At 47.5% G+C, this 19061-nt stretch overlaps 1 protein-coding gene across 1 annotated transcript in view; it reads right to left on the reverse strand.

Moving 5' to 3' along the window:
• Positions 1 to 18629, reverse strand: part of HPSE (heparanase) — a 50639-nt gene extending 32010 nt beyond the window's left edge. Inside the window, exon 1 of the mRNA XM_061420665.1 lies at positions 18048 to 18629. Coding sequence (XP_061276649.1) covers positions 18048 to 18604 — 557 coding nt within the window. The 5' untranslated portion in view covers positions 18605 to 18629. The remainder of the gene's footprint in view (positions 1 to 18047) is intronic.
• Between the last annotated feature and the right edge of the window lie 432 nt (positions 18630 to 19061).

Below are 19061 nucleotides of genomic sequence, written 5' to 3' on the forward strand. Positions count from 1 at the left end.
GCAATGAGTCGGACACAACTGAAGCGACTCAGCAAGCATGCCCAAGTGCATGAAGAGTCGAGTCCAGCCTGACAACAGGGCATGAGGGGTCAGACATAGACTGTTTCCTGAACAAAATTAAAACCCAGTGCTATGACTTCTGCCAAGTAAACGAAATCACATGTTTCAGAGTATTGTATCAAGGACCTTTTTGTCTGTCTCCTTTGCAATGGAATCTTTTCTTGTTTTGAGAAACAATATTGATGCTCTCTGACAAAAGCCAGATTTAAAACACCTGCGAGCTTGTCCTAAAAACAAAACTGAACAAAGGTACGGTATTTCTGTCACACACGGAAAAAAGAAAGGAGGAAAATAATCACCACCACCACCACAATGACATGGAAATAACCAAAGAACACGCGAAAGCTCTGGCAGGTATCGCGTTTCTGGAACAGTTCGTTAGTGGAAAGAAATGTCTGCAGGTATTTTTATTTTACTGTATGTGTAAAAATAAGTTGCTTATCTCTGACACAAAAGCGGAGGTGTGTGGGAGCCACCCTGCACTGGCTGGTACCAGCTTGTGAGAGCCAACTTTTATGTTTTGAGAACCAGTGTTTAACTGTTGGCAGTTTGAAATCAGCCATGGAGGGGGTGTTTAGACTACAGAAATCAGAAAAAAAAAACCCCATAAATCAGTCTCCTCTCCCCTCAGAGAGCCAGTTGTGAAACATTGCTTGACACACCACTGCCTGAACAGTAATTCAAGTGATGAGATGAAACCACTCAGGAGATTATGTAAAGTGAAAAAAGAAGGTCTCGGGATTTCCCTGGTGTCCAGTGGCTAAGACTCTGTGCTCCCAATGCAGGGCGCCCGGGTTCAACCCTGAAGAGTGTGCATGCCACAGCTAAAGATACTGCATGCTGCAACTAAGACCCGGCACAGCCAAATAAATAAATAAATATAATAAAAAAGAAGGTGAGGGCCTAGGTCAGAAGCCTAGGGAACAGCACCACTGAGACAAGCTCGAGGAAGAGGTGGTGAAGAACCTTAGAGTGGTGGGGGAAACCGCCAGACATGGCCGTGACACCAATCTGAAGGGATGAGAAAGTGTTTCAGTTGTCACTCTGGCCAAATGCTTCTAGGAGACTGAATTGGTTTGCTAGGGCTGTAGTCGCAAAACACCACAAACTGGGTGGCTTAAACAATGGACCTGTGTCATCTTAGAGCTCTGGAGGCAAGAAGTCTGAAATCAAGATGTTGGCAAGGCCATGCTCCCCCTGCAGGTGCTGGGGGAGGATCTACTGCAGGCCTTTCTTTCAGCTTCTGAAAGCTTCTCAGAGCAGTACAGCTCCAAGTACACGTGGTGTTCTCTGTGTGTGTGTGTCTGTTTCCAAATCCTGCCTTTTTATAAGGTCATCAGTCATACTGAATGGGGCCCTACTCCATTCCAGTATGACCAGTTCTTAACTAATTGTGTCTGTGTGTGTGCATGCTTAATTGCTTCGGTTGTGACTGACTCTTTGAGACCTTACCAGACTCCTCTGTCCATGGAATTCTCCAGGCAAGAATACTGGAATGGGTAGCCATTTCCTACTCCAGGGGATTGTCCAGACCCAGGGATCCAACCCAGGTCTCCTATGTTGGCAGGTGGGTTCTTTACCACCACACCACCTGGGAAGCCCAATTGTGTCTGCAATGACATTATTTCCAAATAAGGTCACAGACTGAGTACCAGGGATGAGGACTTCAACATAGGAACTGTAGGGGGGCCATCCAGACATTCAACCCATAGTAGAGACAAGTAAGACAAGGATTGAAAGGTATTTATTGGATTTCTCAGTAAATGAAGGTCAGTGAGCATATATTGGGCTTCCCTGGTAGCTTAGGTGGTAGAATCCACTTGCAATGCGGGAGACCTGGGTTTGATCCCTGGGTTGGGAAGATCCCCTGGAGAAGCGAATGGCTACCCATTCCAGTATTCTGCCCTGGAGAATTCCATGGACTGTATAAATTCCATGGATCTTATATTAAATGAAACTTAAAAAATGCATTCCACTATATCAATAACCTCAGATATGCAGATGACACCACCCTTATGGCAGAAAGTGAAGAGGAACTCAAAAGCCTCTTGATGAAAGTGAAAGAGGAGAGTGAAAAAGTTGGCTTAAAGCTCAACATTCAGAAAACAAAGATCATGGCATCTGGTCCCATCACTTCATGGGAAATAGATGAGGAAACAGTGGAAACAGTGTCAGACTTTATTTTTTTGGGCTCCAAAACTGCAGATGATAACTGCAGCCATGAAATTAAAAGACGCTTACTCCTTGGAAGGAAAGTTATGACCAACCTAGACAGCATATTCAAAAGCAGAGACATTGCTTTGCCAACCAAGGTTCATCTAGTCAAGGCTATGGTTTTTCCAGTGGTCATGTATGGATGTGAGAGTTGGACTGTGAAGAAAGCTGAGCACCAAAGAATTGATGGTTTTGAACTGTGGTGTTGGAGAAGACTTTTGAGAGTCCCTTGGACTGCAAGGAGATCCAACCAGTCCATTCTGAAGGAGATCAGCCCTGGGATTTCTTTGGAAGGAATGATGCTAAAGCTGAAACTCCAGTACTTTGGCCACCTCATGTGAAGAGTTGACTCATTGGAAAAGACTCTGATGCTGGGAGGGATTGGGGGCAAGAGGAGAAGGGGACGACAGAGGATGAGATGGCTGAATGGCATCGCTGACTCGATGGACGGGAGTCTGAGTGAACTCCGGGAGTTGGTGATGGATGGGGACGCCAGGCGTGCTGCAATTCTTGGGGTTGCAAAGAGTCGGACACGACCGAGCGACTGAACTGAACTGAACTGAACTGATACATTAGGTGCAGACAAATACTGTTTGAATCCGCTTAGACAAAGTACCTAGAATAGTCAAAATCATAGAAAGTATATTGGTAGATTCCAGGGGCCAAGGGGGTCAGGTAGATGGGGAGTTAGTGTTTAATGGGGACAGAGTTTCAGTGTAGGAAGGTGGAAAATTCAGGAGATGGATGACGGGGAGAGTGGCGCAACCTTGTGAATATACTTACTGCCACTGAACTGTGCAGTTAAACATGGTTAAAAGTGTTGTTTAGTCCCTAAGTTGTGTCTGACTCTTTTTCGACTCTATGGACTGTAGCCCCAAAGGCTCTTCTGTCCATGGGATTTCCCAGGAAAGAATACTGGAGTGGGTTGCCATTTCCTTCTCCAGGGGATCTTCCCAACCCAGGGATCAAACCCACGTCTCCTGCATTGGCAAGCGGATTCTTTACTTCTGAGCCACCAGGGAAGCCCCATGGTTAAAATGTGTGTGTTCGTCACTCAGTCATGTCCGACTCTTTTCGATCCATCACTAAGAACCTTTGACATCTGAACTCTTAAAACTTCTATTCTTGGACTAAACTCCTCACTCTCTTAGGTTTTTTTGAGTCTGTGGATCCCAGTACAACTATTTTTTTAAGTACCTCTACTGAACAGCCTCTTTCTTTTTCTATTCCTTCCGTATCTGATTTAGGCCTCTTGGTTTATTCCATGAGTCATTCTTATGATAACACCCCCAAACTCCTGTCTCATTTTTCTTCTTGCTAAAACCCAAACCTAGCTTAGTCTAGCTATATTTTCCCTCTTGGGAATCTATAAGGTGGCCATAAAGTCTGGAGATGGAAAATATTATCTAATCATGAATAGTCATGTGTATTAATAAGCCAGTAATGGGAAGGGGCTGCAGTGTTGGACAAGGCACAGCTTCTACTCCGGAGGGCTACTTCAGAGGAGAAGTGGCATCTATGTCTCCACTTGGGTCTTCAGAGAAGAGCTCATATGACCAACCTAGATAGAACATTGAAAAGCAGAGACATTACTTTGCCAACAAAGGTCCATCTAGTCAAGGCTATGGTTTTTCCAGTGGTCATGTATGGATGCAAGAGTTGGACTGTGAAGAAAGCTGAGTGCTGAAGAATTGATGCTTTTGAACTGTGGTGTTGGAGAAGACTCTTGAGAGTCCCTTGGACTGCAAGGAGATCCAACCAGTCCATTGTAAAGGCGATCAGCCCTGGGTGTACTTTGGAAGGAATGATACTAAAGCTGAAACTCCAGTACTTTGGCACCTCATGCAAAGAGTTGACTCATTGGAAAACACTCTGATGCTGGGAGGGGTTGGGGGCAGGAGGAGAAGGGGACGACAGAGGATGAGATGGCTGGATGGCATCACCGACTCGATGGACATGAGTTTGAGTGAACTCCGGGAGATGGTGATGGACAAGGAGGCCTGGCGTGCTGCAATTCATGGGGTCACAAGGAGTTGGATGCAACTGAGCGACTGAACTGAAAGAAGAAGCAGGAATTTTCTCCAAGGAGGATGGAGCAGGGTTACCATGCACGGGCTCCAGGCTGCACGGTGAATAGTTTGGGAGGGAAGGGAGCTTAGTGAGCACTGTTCAACCAGAGGGGAGTCTCAGGGGTCAAAACATATGAGCCTATGGCTTGTGATTGCCCTCAGTTGTTTTGCTGGCTGTGGTTCTTTCTTTCAGCAGCAGGCACACAGAAGTGTTAGTCGCTCAGTCGTGTCCGACTCTTGGCGACTCAGTGGACTCGAACCTGCCAGGCTCCTCTGTCCATGGAATTCTCCAGGCAAGAATAATAGAGTGGGTTGCCATTCCCTTCTCCAGGGGATCTTCCCAACCCAGGGATGGAACCCAAGTCTCCTGCATTGCAGTGGATTCTTTACTGTCTGAGCCATAAGGGAAGCAAACATCAGTTGTCCAAACATGCATTTGGCATTGCTGATAAGTGCTTTTCCCAAGATGAAAAGCAACTTTGTCAATGAAGACAAAGGAACCTGATTATTGAAAGTTACAAATAATAAGTATTTGTCAAATTGGCAAAAGGAGATGTATTTTGCTGAAATAAAATAAGCAAACCAGTTTTATTTCTTTGGTCATGCCATGAAGCATGTGGGATCTAGTTCCCTGATCAGTGATGGAACCTGGGCCCCCTGCATTGGGAGCTTGGAGTCTTAACCACTGGAACCAAAGTTCAAATCCTTTTGAAAAGCAAACACAGCTGCATTTTTACTGCATAGTCACTGTATTGCACCACTGTTTTTTTCTCTGTAGCATTCCTGATTTCTACCACTGGCTCAGCACTTTAATTTTTATCTTGAATTAGTGAACTGTGCTTAATATGTGTCTTGATTGAAATGTGGCTGCATTGCCAAGATGGTAACCACATGCAGTAACTCTTGAAATGTCGCTAGTCTGAACTGAGACATGCTGTGAATATAAAATATACACCAGATTTCTTTGAAGACTTGGTTCAAAAATCAGTGTAAAATATCTCATTAATATTTTGTATTGATTGTATGTTGAATGATAATAATTTGGATACTTTTGTATTAAGCAAAATACAATATTAAAATAAGTTCTTCCTGTTTCTTTTTACCTTTTTTAAGTATGGCTACTAGAAGAAATTCCAATACTTTGGCCACCTCATGTGAAGATTTGATTCATTGGAGAAGACCCTGATGCTGGGAGGGATTGAGGGCAGGAGGAGAAGGGGACAACAGAGGATGAAATGGCTGGATGGCATCACCGACTTGATGGACATAAGTTTGGGTGAACTCCGGGAGTTGGTAATAAACAGGGAGGCCTGGTGTGCTGCAATTCATGGGGTTGCAGAGTCAGACACGACTGAGCAACTGAACTGAACTCAACTGAACTAGAGAACTTTAAATTATATTACGAGGCTTGCACATGAGGCCCACATTCTATTTCCATTGAGTTGTGCTGGTCTCTGTCCTCCCGTCTTTGAGAACCAGATCTTCGGGCTTAGGAAGTTTTTGCCTGGGTTGTTGATGAGTTTCCTCCGGGAAGAGGACACACTGAAAAGATGCTCCTTTCTGATTCTAGATTGTTCTTTCACTGTCATTGAAGTTCTATGTACTCCATGTTCTCTAATTGCAAATGTGGGAAACAAACAAACAAACAAACCCCAAAACACATCTGTTTGCCATTATGGGAAACTGGAACCAGAATCATCTGACTGAATTTGCTGAGGTCTTTTTTGAAGTACCATCGAGGTATGGGCCTTGAGTTTCCTATTCTCAATTCCTTCCATCAGTTATCTCAGTTTGTTTCCAGACGATCTTTTTCTCCCATCCCTCCTCTGCTGCCTTTAAAAAAATATAAAGTGCTTTACTTTCTTTTTGTGTCCTCGTGTCTGTGCAATTAGAATCTGGTTTCAAATTCTGCTCCTTCATCTCATAGCTGGCTGACCATGGGCAAGCTGTTGAATCTCCCTAAGGTTCAACCTCTTCATTTTAAAAATGAGGATAATAATAGTCCTGACCTTAGAGTTTTGTAGCAAGGACTAAATGAGCTAATACCCAGGAGATGCTTAGAACAGGGACTGGCCTGTGATGACGGCGCAATGAGTGTCAGCTATTTTTATAATACTGTCCTTCTTAGTATTTCAGCTTTTATCTGCTCAGCTCTTCATCCAAGCAGTTAACTTTTGAGGAAATGAAATACAAAAATGCCCACGTGACTCTCTGCTCCTGTGACAGATAAGCCCTGGGTTGTTTTCTGAGATGGAAGCTAAATATTTTGTTTTTTTGAGATGACAAGTTCACTTTGGGCACTGTGCCAACCCTCCTGGGGAGATGGACCTGCCAGAAGCTCTGACTCAGAAGCTCTGTCCTAGGTGAGAAGGGGAAGGAGCTTATGTCTCCTGAGCTGGGGTCTTTAAGGTCTCAGATGAGAATTGCATGGATATTCCTGCAGATGCCTCTGGGAGTAGACATGGAAGATGAGTAGGAGCTCATACGGGAGCCAGCCCTGGAGCCCTTGGGAACAACAATACTCTGTGTTTTGTAAGCAAACAGTTTTATTAATTGCACTCTATACTGTTTTGGTTTTCATTATCCTCCAGCCTTTAACAAAAAGGTGGAAACCAGTGGGGAAAGAAAGAGTGCTATGAGAAATTAAGAGATGCATTTAAGAAGAGGAGAGGGTATCCCATTCACTAAATCACAGGATGGAAGTTGTGTTTGGGACTGGGACTGGGGCGAGGGCGTGTGTGTGTGTGGGGGGGTATTGCTTGTGAGTTGGTTAGCTTGATTGCAGGGTGATCAGACCCGAACCCCAAAAGTCATACTTCAGGGGTTTTTTGGACTTGTTTCCCCAGGAAGGGATCCTCAAATGCTCTTCTTTGGGGAGGGGAGGGGTAGGGTATATGCTGGCCACAATAGCAGAAAAGGACTTAAGTTCTCACATTTCAGTAAATGGTTATTAGTCTTTCTGTTTGCAGTAAGGCACCTCCCATTCTCTCTTCCCCTATCACATCCTCCCATCCCCACTCCTCACATCCCTTCTAGGCCTGGGGTCCTCACATATGGAGCCCTGTAGCCCAGTGTTTCTCCAGAGTAATCTTTCTCTCAACCAGCACTGGGGGCTGCCCAGTATCAGCTCACTATGAGTAAGGGGAAGGGCTCAAAGTGGGAACTCCTTCCCACCAGGAAATTCTTGATAGAGGTTAATGACCATCGAAAGAAATCCACAGAGAACTGATGAATGGTTAGCAAATATTCATCAATTTCTAGGAAGCAATTAACAAAAAAGCAATTAAACAAAAAACAAAAGAAGCAATTAAAATTTGAGCACTGTCAAACATTATGCTAAGTACTTATTTATTATCTCATCAAATGCTCATCACAATCCTACAAGAAGGTTTTAGAAGTTCCACTCTAAAGTTGAAGTTGCCAAGCAACCTGTAAAAACCAAGCCACCCATTTTTGACAGAGTTGGGAATCAAGGCTCCTCTCAGTGTCAGTCGTGCGACCATTAGGCTATGTGCTTTTATTTGCACAGTGCTGCTGCTGCTGCTGCTGCTGCTTAGTCACTCAGTCGTGTCTGACTCTGTGCGACCCCATGGACTGTAGCCTTCCGGGCTCCTCTGTCCATGGAATTACCCAGGCAAGAATACTGGAGTGGGTAGCTATTCCCTTCCCTAGGGATCTTGCTGACCTAGGGATCAACCAGGTCTCCTGCACTGCAGGCAGATTCTTTACCTCTGAGCCCTATTTGCATAGTAAATAACTAGAATTAGCAATGACAACAGAAGGCCAGACTGTAGGTGTTTGGTAATGGCAGGACACCCAGTTGTTTTGAGTTGGGTGAAAGGTGTGGCATTTTCTGGAGGCTCACATGACCCAGATGAATGGCCTAGATGACCTGGGTCTGGCAGTGCCCTATCTCAGGATCAGCCTACACTCACCGGCAGGGGTCAGGGAACCTGCCTACACCAGGCTCAGTCTTCCTCAAAGGAGAAAAAAGTTCCAGCTGATAAAGCAATGCCACATTTTGCAGCCTTATCTTGGAGAGAGAGCTTTTTGTTAAGGCTCTGTACGTCACTATAATAATCTCCCAGGTATCACTGATGTAACATTAAAAAATTTTAAATGACTGTATTACGGGAAATTTCTTTACCTAGGGCACGATTTTGCTGTGAACCTAAAACTACCCTTTAAAAGTTTTATTGGGACTTTCCTGATGATCCAGTGGCTGAGACAATGGAAGGGGTAGACTCACTCACAATGTAAGGGGCTGGTGTTCCATCCTTGGTCTGGGAGCTGGACCCCCACATGCAGCAACTAAAAATCCTGTGTGCTTATGCAGCCAAATAAATAAACATTAAAAAAATAAAAGTTTTATTATAGGATAATAAGTAAGCTTTTTCTCCTTGATGACCTTTTCCACCTCCTCCTTCTTTCTTTAACCATCCTACTGAAGCAGGAAACAGACAGAACAGGCTCCATCTTGAAAGCAGGACTTCATCTTGGGCCGGACTGTGGACTTTGAGCCATGTGCCCAGTATCTATGGAAGCGACATACCAACTGGAAAACCAGGCCCCTTGGATAGAAGAGCCCCGGGGCTCGTATCTAGACTCTACATTGCCTAAAAGAATACTCTAATTATCTGTGTAGCCAAATAGAATCATAAATTCTATTATGCTTATTGGGGTATGACCACAGGCCTAATTGCCCCCTGTTAACTTCCTAGGCTTAAGGCATATGAATGACGGGTTAACTTTGATTTTATCTTTCTTTTTCTTTGTTCAGACTAGTTTCAGGGAATTTGGGGAGGTGGGTTTGGCATGTACACTTAGGGTATATAAGGTTTTCAGAAAAACTGGTCAGGGTCCTTGGTTAAGAGGAGACTCCGCCTGGGGCCCGCCGGTGTAATAAACTGCACTCCACTATCTGCATTGTCCTTCTGAGTGAGTTTGTTTCCCAGAACGCGTGGCTACAACATTTGCTGCATGGGCTGGGAAACTCCTCACTTTGAGGAGACAAGTCCCATTTGGGACTACTCCTCGGCCTTGCAGCTCGAATCTTCTAGAGGGGGGAAGGCGCCTCGCCCTTCTGGAAGGATTCTGCTTCTCAATGCCCGGACCTTTCATGTTAGCAGGTAGTGGACAGCAGCAGGAGAACTGAGCGCTCAGGTGAGGAGGAACCCACCTGGCAGGGTGGAAGAGGGGGCCTGATCACCGCCCCTCCCCAGGAGGGATTAGAAGGGGCATGGACCCACAGGGGCCTGGAATAGGCAGGTGGCAGCGATTGCTTGGTACACAGGTTGACGAGCGTGTTAGGGCTTAGAAAGGAAATTTGTGAAGGTCATTTAGGAGGTGGTGTCCACGCCATCTTGGGGGAAATTATTACCAAGCAATTGCCAGGGGATTTTTAGGAGAAGAAACTTGGTTTTGTGTGCTCGTACTCTGCCCTCCCCAAGGAGGTGTCCCATCTGAAATTCTTGACCCCTCAGAATTGTCAGGCTAGAAGGAGGGGGATATATAAGGGAGTACGAATTGGCTTTTCCAGAGACGGCCTGAGACATGGGATATTTAACCCATCTGTATTTTCATTCGCACCTGATCAAGCCCACCAAGACAGAATGGACTTTAAAAGTTAAGGGAGAAACAGTCTTGGACCACGTGGTGTTCTGGTTTGGCTGTGTTGACCTGCAGGTGAAGACACACCGATCCCCCTTCTCCCTCTGGGATCTGGCAGGTAAGGCTCTTCTCACCCCAATTAGGAAGGAGGCAGAATGGAAATTTAAGTGTCATTGAGTGGAAATATCAGAAGTACATAGGGTACTGAGAACTTCGTAGACAGAACAAAAAGGAAAAGTAGAAGAAGGTCCTAGAAGATAAGCAAGATGGGAGGAAGTGAACCTAAGGCAACCGTATTGGAGTGCATGATTAAAATTTTAAAGAAGGGTTTTGGAAGAGACTATGGGGTGAAGATGAAGCCTAACCGCCTCCACATACTCTGTGAGGTCGAATGGCCCCTATGGGAGTAGGATGGCCGCCAGAGGACACCATGAACTTAAAAATAGTGGATGCAGTCTATACAGTAGTCACAGGAGAGCCAGGACACCCGGATCAATATCCATATATTGACTCATGGCTAGGGTTAGCTCAAGACCTTTCTACTTGGACAAGGTTCTGTATCCAGAAGGGAAAGGGAAAAATATTAATGGCACAAAAATTCACTCATGATAAAAAAGGAAATTCTACAGGATTTGAACATGGACGACCTGACCCCTCCCCCATACTGGATAATGATGGGCCTGCCTCCCAGCGCTCCACAAGGACCGGAGGCTGCCTCACTCCCCAATCCAGGGCCAGCTGAAGTTCCTGCAGCAGCCACTGCTCTTGCACCCGCTCTCCCGGAGTTCATAGGGCCGCCGTTTTGGCAGGCTCCAATCCCAGCAATGGAGACCTCTGGTCAATGCCCCCAGAATTCCACCTCAGCTGGAGCTCCTAGACTGTATCCACCTCTCCCGGTGAGTACTGATGGGAAGGGGGAAGAAAACACAGCAATTAGACAGAGGCTGTGCTCTGCCAAGGAACAGGGGGAAAGAACCCCACTACAGATGCCCCTCAGAGAGCTACAACAGCCTCCAGTTCAGGACTAAAGAGGCACTACCATCAGCCCCCTGTAACCTAGTATTACCAGCCATTTTCCTCTGCGGATATATTAAACTGGCAGAGACACGCTCCACCGTACTCGGGGGAGCCACAAGCCACGATTAGGCTAATGGAGACTATTTTTCGAACCCACCTCCCTGCATAGGATGACATAATCCAACTACTAGTTTCCCTTCTCAGCACTGAGGAAAGACACAGGATCCTTTTTTTTTTTTTTTTAAAGACACAGGATCCTAACTGAGGCCAAAAAATGGTTAAGAGAAATGGCACCTGAGGGTACTGCATACCCGCAGCGGTGGGCAGAATTAGCCACTCTCGATGAGAGGCCCAATTGGGACTGTAACACAGAAAAAAGGAGGGGCCACTTGGAGAGATATTGGGTGACTATTTTACAAGGTCTCAAGAGGGGGGCCTGAAAAACTATGAGTATCGCAAAACCCTCCGAAGTGATTCAAAGGAAAGGAAAGCGAATTACCCTCTGAGTTCTGCGAAAGACTATGCCACCTTATAGACTTTATACGCCAACAGACCCAGCCAGAGGCTGCTGGGTCTCAGATGGTGATAAATGCAGCCTTTGTGTCTCTAGCCTACCCTGAAAATGTCAGATGGGGGACACCAAGTGGCTCATGAATTTTTATACATCCCTGAATGCTCAGTGCCTTTGTTAGGAAGAGAATTGCTGTCTAAATTGGGGGCACAAGTGACCTTTCCTCCCACGAAAGACCCACAGTTCAAGTGGGCTCAACCACCTATTACTCTTCCTCTCAGTAACCCCTCAAGATGAATGGAGGTTGCACGATCTCCGGGAAGGGAAACCTAACGGGCTAAACAGTCCAGAGAGAAAGTTAACTCAACAATTCCCTGAGGTCTGGGTGGAAGACAACTCACCCCAGATTTGCAAAACAAGTCCCACTGGTAATAGAACTCAAACCCGGTACAATTAAGTCAGCACCCACCTTGGGTCTGCCAGACCTTGCTAAGCCATTTACTCTTTATGTGACTGAAAAGGACAAGGTGGCTATGGGAGTATTGTCCCAGACTATGGGGACACAGGACAGACCTGTGACTTATCTCTAATCAGCTGGACAATGTTGCCACTGGGTGGCTGGGGTGCTTATGGACAGTTGCTACATTTGCCTTACTGGTCCGGGAGGCAACTAAGCTGACTTTGGGTCAAGATTTGTTCATAAAAGTCCCGCATGAGGTCAACACTCTCCTGCGAGGCGACCCCCATAAATGGCTGTAATGTAGCAACTGTCCAATATTGTAAAGGGTGACTGGTGGAAAACTATATTTACCACGGTTATATTTGCTTTGATAGTTCTGCTTTGTGGACCCTTTATTTTACAATGATTTTATCTTTCTTTTCCTTTGTTCAGACTGCTGCTGCTGCTGCTGCTAAGTCGCTTCAGTCTTGTCCGACTCTGTGTGACCCCAGAGATGGCAGCCCACCAGGCTCCCCCGTCCCTGGGTTTCTCCAGGCAAGAACACTGGAGTGGGTTGCCATTTCCTTCTCCAGACTAGTTTCAGGGAATTTGGGGAGGTGGGTTTGGCATGTACACTTAGGGTATATAAGGTTTTCAGAAAAACTGGTCAGGGTCCTTAACTAAGAGGAGACTCTGCCTTGGGCCCGCCAGTGTAATAAACTGCACTCCACTATCTGCATTGTCCTTCTGAGTGAGTTTGTTTCCCAGAACGCGTGGCTACAATATTTGCTGCATGGGTTGGGAAACACCTCACTTTGAGGAGACAAGTCCCATGACAAGTCCCATGGACTTGTCTCTTCAGGGGACTACTCCGTGGCCTTGTGGCTCGAATCTTCTAGAAGGGGGAAGGCGCCTAGCCCTTCTGGAAGGATTCTGCTTCTCAATGTTAGCAGGTAGTGGACGGCAGCAGGAGAACTGAGCGCTCAGGTGAGGAGGAACCCACCAGGCAGGGTGGAAGAGGGGGCCTGATCACCCCCCTGGGAGGGATTAGAAGGGGCACGGACCCACAGGGGCCTGGAATAGGCAGGTGGCAGCGATTGCTTGGTACACAGGTTGACGAGTGTGTTAGGGCTTAGAAAGGAAATTTGTGAAGGTCATTTAGGAGGTGGTGTCCATGCCATCTTGGGGAAAATTATTACCAAGCAATTGCCAGGGGATTTTTAGGAGAAGAAACTTGGTTTTTGTGTGCTCATACTCTGCCCTCCCTAAGGAGGTGTCCCATCTGCTATGAAATTCTTGACCCTCTTGGAATTGTCAGGCCAGAAGGAGGGGGATACATAAGTGAGTACGAATTGGCTTTTCCGGAGATGGCCTGGGATATGGGATATTTAACCCATCTGTATTTTCATTCGCACCTGATCAAGCCCACCAAGACAGAATGGACTTTAAAAGTTAAGGGAGAAACAGTCTTGGACCACGTGGTGTTCTGGTTCGGCTGTGCTGACCTGCAGGTGAAGACACACCGATCCCCCTTCTCCCTCTGGGATCTGGCAGGTAAGGCTCTTCTCACCCCAATTAGGAAGGAGGCAGAATGGAAATTTAAGTGTCATTGAGTGCAAATATCAAAAGTACATAGGGTACTGAGTACTTTGTAGAACGAAACGGAAAAGTAGAAGAAGGTCCGAAAAGGTAAACAAGATGGGGGGAAGTGAATCTAAGGCAACTGTATTGGAGTGCATGATTAAAATTTTAGAGAAGGGTTTTGGAGGAGACTATGGGGTGAAGATGAAGCCTAACAGCCTCCACATACTCTGTGAGGTCGACTGGTGACATAATCCAACTACTAGTCTCCCTTTTCAGCCCTGAGGAAAGACACAGGCTCCTAACTGAGGCCAAAGAGTAGTTAAGAGAAATGGCACCTGAGGGTACTGCAAACCAGCTCGGTGGGCAGAACTAGCCCCGACCCCACTCCCCAACCCCCCCTCCATGAGAGGCCCAACTGGGATTGTAACACAGAAAAAGGGAGGGGCCACTTGGAGAGATATCAGGTGACAATTTTGCAAGGTCTCAAGAGGGGGGCCCGAAAAGCCATGAGTATCGAAAAACCCTCTGAAGTGATTCAAAGGGAAAACGAATCACCCTCTGAGTTCTGTGAAAGACTGTGCGACCCTATAGACGTTATACGCCAATAGACCCAGCCAGAGGCTGCTGGGTCTCAGATGGTGATAAATGCAGCCTTTGTGTCTCTAGCCTACCCTGAAAATGTCAGATGGGGGACACCAAGTGGCTCATGAATTTTTATACATCCCTGAATGCCCAGCGCCTTTGTTAGGAAGACACTTGCTGTCTAAACTGGGGGCAAAAGTGACCTTTTCCCCCAGGAGAGACCCACTGTTTGAGTGGGCTCAACCACCTATTACTCTTCTCTCAGTAACCCCTCTGAATGGAGGTTGCACAATCTCCCGGAAGGGAAACGGGATGGCCTAAAAAGTTTAGAGAGAAAATTAACTCAACAATTCCCTGAGGTCTGGGTGGAAGACAACCCACCCCAGGGTTGCAAAACAAGTCCCACTGGTAATAGAACTCAAACCCGGTACAATTAAGTCAGCACCCGCCTTGGGCCTGCCAGACCTCGCTAAGCCGTTTACTCTTTATGTGACTAAAAGGACAAGGTGGCTATGGGAGTATTGTCCCAGACTATGGGGACACAGGACAGACCTGTGACTTATCTCTAATCAGCTGGACAATGTTGCCACTGGGTGGCTGGGGTGCTTATGGACAGTTGCTACATTTGCCTTACTGGTCCGGGAGGCAACCAAGCTGACTTTGGGTCAAGATTTGTTCATAAAAGTCCCGCATGAGGTCAACACTCTCCTGCGAGGCGACCCCCATAAATGGCTGTCAACATCCCGGTTTACTCAATACCAGGGACTGTTATGCGAGAACCCCCATGTTACTACTGAGCCTTGTCAGGCCCTGAATCTGGCCACTCTCTTTCTTGTGGGAGGGGGTGGGCCCTCACATGATTGCAAGGAAATATGCCAGCAGACCTGACTTGAGAGACCAGCCAATCCCGGACCCAGACTGGGTCCTGTACACCAAGGGCACCAGCCTGGTGAAACAAGGACAATGACTGTCGGGATATGCAGTAGTCACGGAAGAAACCATCGTAGAGGCTCGCTCTCTGCCATCACACTGGTCCGCTCAAAGGCCGAACTATATGCTCTAATCCAGGCCCTCCAGCTGTCAAAAGGTAAGAAGACAAACATTTACACAGACTCCAGGTATGCTTTTGCCTCACTACAGGGCTCTGCATAAGGAGAGAGGCCTTTGACAGCTAGTGAAAAAGATATTAAAAATAAGGAAGAAATTAAGACCCTATTAGATGCTGCCTGGGAACCAGAAAGGGTGGCAGTCATACACCACTGAGGACGTCAAAAAGAGGATACCCGCCGGGCTCAGGGAATAGACTGACAGATAAGACCGCTAAACAAGCAGCCGAGGGCTTGGGGGTGACAAGAGAAGCCCCTGTTAAAGCTCTCATATTGGCAGAGCTACCTCAGGTAACGCTAGACTCTCCAAAATACACTGAAGCCCAAAACCAACTAGCCAAAGCAGAAGGGGTCATCAAGACTGAAAAGGGATGGTGGGAATTGCCAAGTGGCAAATTATTGGTACTGGAGAAGCTGGCACCCACTCTGGTAAACCAAATACACCAAGCAACCCATCTAGGCCGTGATAAACTGGAAGAGCAAATTGGAAAATATTTCTTGGCTCCCTGCCTCTCTTCCCTATGCAGGACAAAATCTCAGAACTACACCGCCTGCTCACAGGTTAATGTTGCCTCTCAGCACAGACAGAAACCTCCAGGGATTCAGGTAAAAGGCACGCTGCCCTTTGAACACCTGGAGGTGGACTTCACTGAAATGAAACCTCACCGACACTACCAATACCTGCTGGTCATAATATGTACCTTCTTGGGATGGGTAGAAGCTTTTCCTACCCGGACTGAAAGAGCATCAGAAGTAGCCCGGTGCCTGCTTAGGGAAATAGTTCCCAGATTTGGACTTCCTACCAGCATTGGTTCAGACAGTGACCTGGCTTTTGTAGCTGATTTAGTATAACAAGTAAGCAAAACTTTAAACATCAAGTGGAAATTACATACAACATATAGGCCCCAGAGTTCTGAGATGGTGGAAGGAACCAACTGGACACTTAAAGAGACACTCTCCAAGTGGATCTTAGAGACTGACTGTTTCTGGGTGGACTTGTTTCTGATAGCTCTGCTCAGGCTCAGGATGACCCCACAGTCCCATGGCTCTTCTCCATACAAAACTGTGTATGGGAGGCCCCCTCCCATAATAAAACAGGTAAAATAAAAATAATAAAAAATTTGCCTCATGTAAGGGGAGATGAGATTTCACAGCAGATGGAATAACTGAGTAAGGTAATAAATCAGGTAACGAATTTTGTATAAGAAAGGGTGCCATTCCCCCTTGGGGCACGGATTCATGAACTTGTGCCTGGGGATCAGGTGTGGTCAAGGACTGGAAACACCACTCCTTGGCCCGACATTGGAAGGGTCCATATACTGTTGTTCTTAGCAGCCCTACTGCAGTTAAAGTTGCAGGTGTCTACTCCCTGGATCCTCCACATGAGGGTGAAGAGAGCATACCACGAGACCCGGAGGACACCGAGCGGACTACACAAAAGGACCCCGATGATCCCCGTGAAACCAAGATAATCTTAAAGAAGAAAAAGAGGTGAAGCTCTATGATCAACTGCTGGTACAAGGATTTGCTGGTATCATCTTGAGATTAACCATAGTTTCAGTACAAAGAGGGACCTGTGCTCTAATTAAAGTTGAATGTTGTCTATATATTCCTAGTTCATCTGGCTATATATGAGCCACCCTAGATGACATGAAAGGTCAGGTAAAAGTTACATCTGATGATAATCTTCCTTTTTGGACTTCGGTCCTATCTTGGGTGAAGGGTGACTGGTGGAAAACTATATTTACCATGGTTATATTTGCTTTGATAGTTCTGCTTTGTGGACCCTTTATTTTACAATGTATCATGAACTTTGTAACCCAAAGGTTGATGTCGTTCTCCCAAATTAGAGGTCGGAGAGTCAGGGTGCAATATAGCCCTATGAATGATGCTCATACTATGAGTTAAGAGCATCAAGAGTGGAGAATGAAGGAGGAAACAGACAGAACAGGCTCCATCTTGAAAGCGGGACTCCATCTAGGGCTGGACTGTGGACTTTGAGCTATATGCCCAGTATCTATGGAAAAGACATACCAACTGGAAAACCAGGCCCCCTGGATGGAAGAGCCCAGGGCTCTTACCTAGACTCTCTGTTGCCTAAAAGAATACCCTAATTATCTGTGCAACCAAATAGAATCATAAATTCTATTATGCTTATTGGGGTATGACCATAGGCCTATTGATAATTGTCCCCTGTTAACTACCTAGGCTTAAGGCATATGAGTGACGGGTTAACTTTGATTTTATCTTTCTTTTCCTTTGTTCAGACTAGTTTCAGGGAATTTGGGGAGGTGGGTTTGGACATGTACACTTAGGGTATATAAGGTTTTCAGAAAAACTGGTCAGGGTCCTTGGCTAAGAGGAGACTCTGCCTTGGGCCCACCAGTGTAATAAACTGCACTCCACTATCTGCATTGTCCGTCTGAGTGAGTTTCTTTTTCAGAACGCGTGGCTACAACACTACCAGCGTGTAAGAGACTGGAGCCTGGCACAGAGTTACTTGTCCTACACTGGGCAGCAAATTCAAGCGCTCAAAGCCCTCCAGGTGCGCTTGGTGGGTACCCTCCTGCCTGCAAGTTTCTGGGGGCAGTTGTAAAGTTTCTTTTCTCAATGTCTCCCCTAATATCTAGCCGTCAGTTGGCGCTCAGGCACCACTTGCTGAATGAATGAAGGCGGAAAAGGGCGGTTCGGGGGACCCAGCAGCGGGGGTGGCTGGGGAGAGACAGAGAGAGAGAAAGGAGAGACAGAAGGTGAGAAGGTCCCGGAGTAAAGAGAGGAGGAGTGGCCGGCGGGCCGGCCGTGGACGTCAGGGGATCAGGAGCGAGGAGGCCAGGGACCCGCAGGCCGGCACTTACCCCAGGAAGGTGAAGAAGCGCGGGTCCGTGGCCAGGTTGGCGTCGATGGTGAAGGACAGGAACGCGGGACTCACCAGGTGCAGCGGCCGCTCGGTGAAGAACTCGAGCTCTGCGGCGTCGTCGGCCGGCGCGGCTGCGGCTGGGGTGCCCGGGGAGCAGGGACCCAGCGGCCCCAGGAGCGGCAGCAGCAGCAGCAGCGGCGGCCGCAGCCCCGGCTTCCTGCACGCGAGCATCCCCGGCTCACCTGGCCGCCCCTGCAGCCGGCCTCGCGCAGACAGCGCCGAGACCTTGTGCACTTCCTCACGCCGGGGGCGCGGCGTCCTTTCAGCGGTCCTCCCTGTCTCCCTCCTCCCCTCACCCCTCCCACCGCGCCCGCCTCCAGGCTCACTCCCGCTTCCCGGTACGCTTTCCCCCACGGTGGCTGTGTCACGTCCACTTACGAAATCACCCACACCCGTTCGAAGGGTGCGGACGTGGCCCAGAGCCAAGCGTCCGGGAGGCCCGGGGAGCTCTGGGGGAGGAGCGCTGGGCACGCCGGACCTGGCTCCCTGAAGCATGAAGTCAGTTAGCGAAAAGGCCAGTGGTTCCTCCTTCTAGGTCCTCCCCGTGGCGCCCACGGGGCTTCTGACTTCAACTAAAGCCTCCAGTGAGCATACATCGCTTCACTCTCGTCTGGCGTTTGGAACACTTGCCTGTCACTTCGTGTCCCATTTTTGGGGGCCCCATAGCCTGGGGCCCACCAGGAACCTCTGTCCTCTGTCCATGGGATTCTCCAGGCAAGAATAACTGGAGTGGGTTCCCATTCTCTTCTCCAGGGGATTTTCCCGACCCGGGGATCAAACCGGGGTCTCCTGAATTGTAGGCGGATTCTTCACCAGCTGAGCCACTGAAAGTGAAATTTGCTGAGTCTGTGTCCGACTCTTTGAGACCCCCATGGACTCTACAGTCCATGGAATTCTCCAGGCCAGAATACTGGAATGGGTAGCCTTTCCCTTCTCCAGGGGATCTTCCCAA

This window comes from Bos javanicus, chromosome 6, assembly GCF_032452875.1.
Source record: "Bos javanicus breed banteng chromosome 6, ARS-OSU_banteng_1.0, whole genome shotgun sequence".
NCBI classification, from domain to species: domain Eukaryota; kingdom Metazoa; phylum Chordata; class Mammalia; order Artiodactyla; family Bovidae; genus Bos; species Bos javanicus.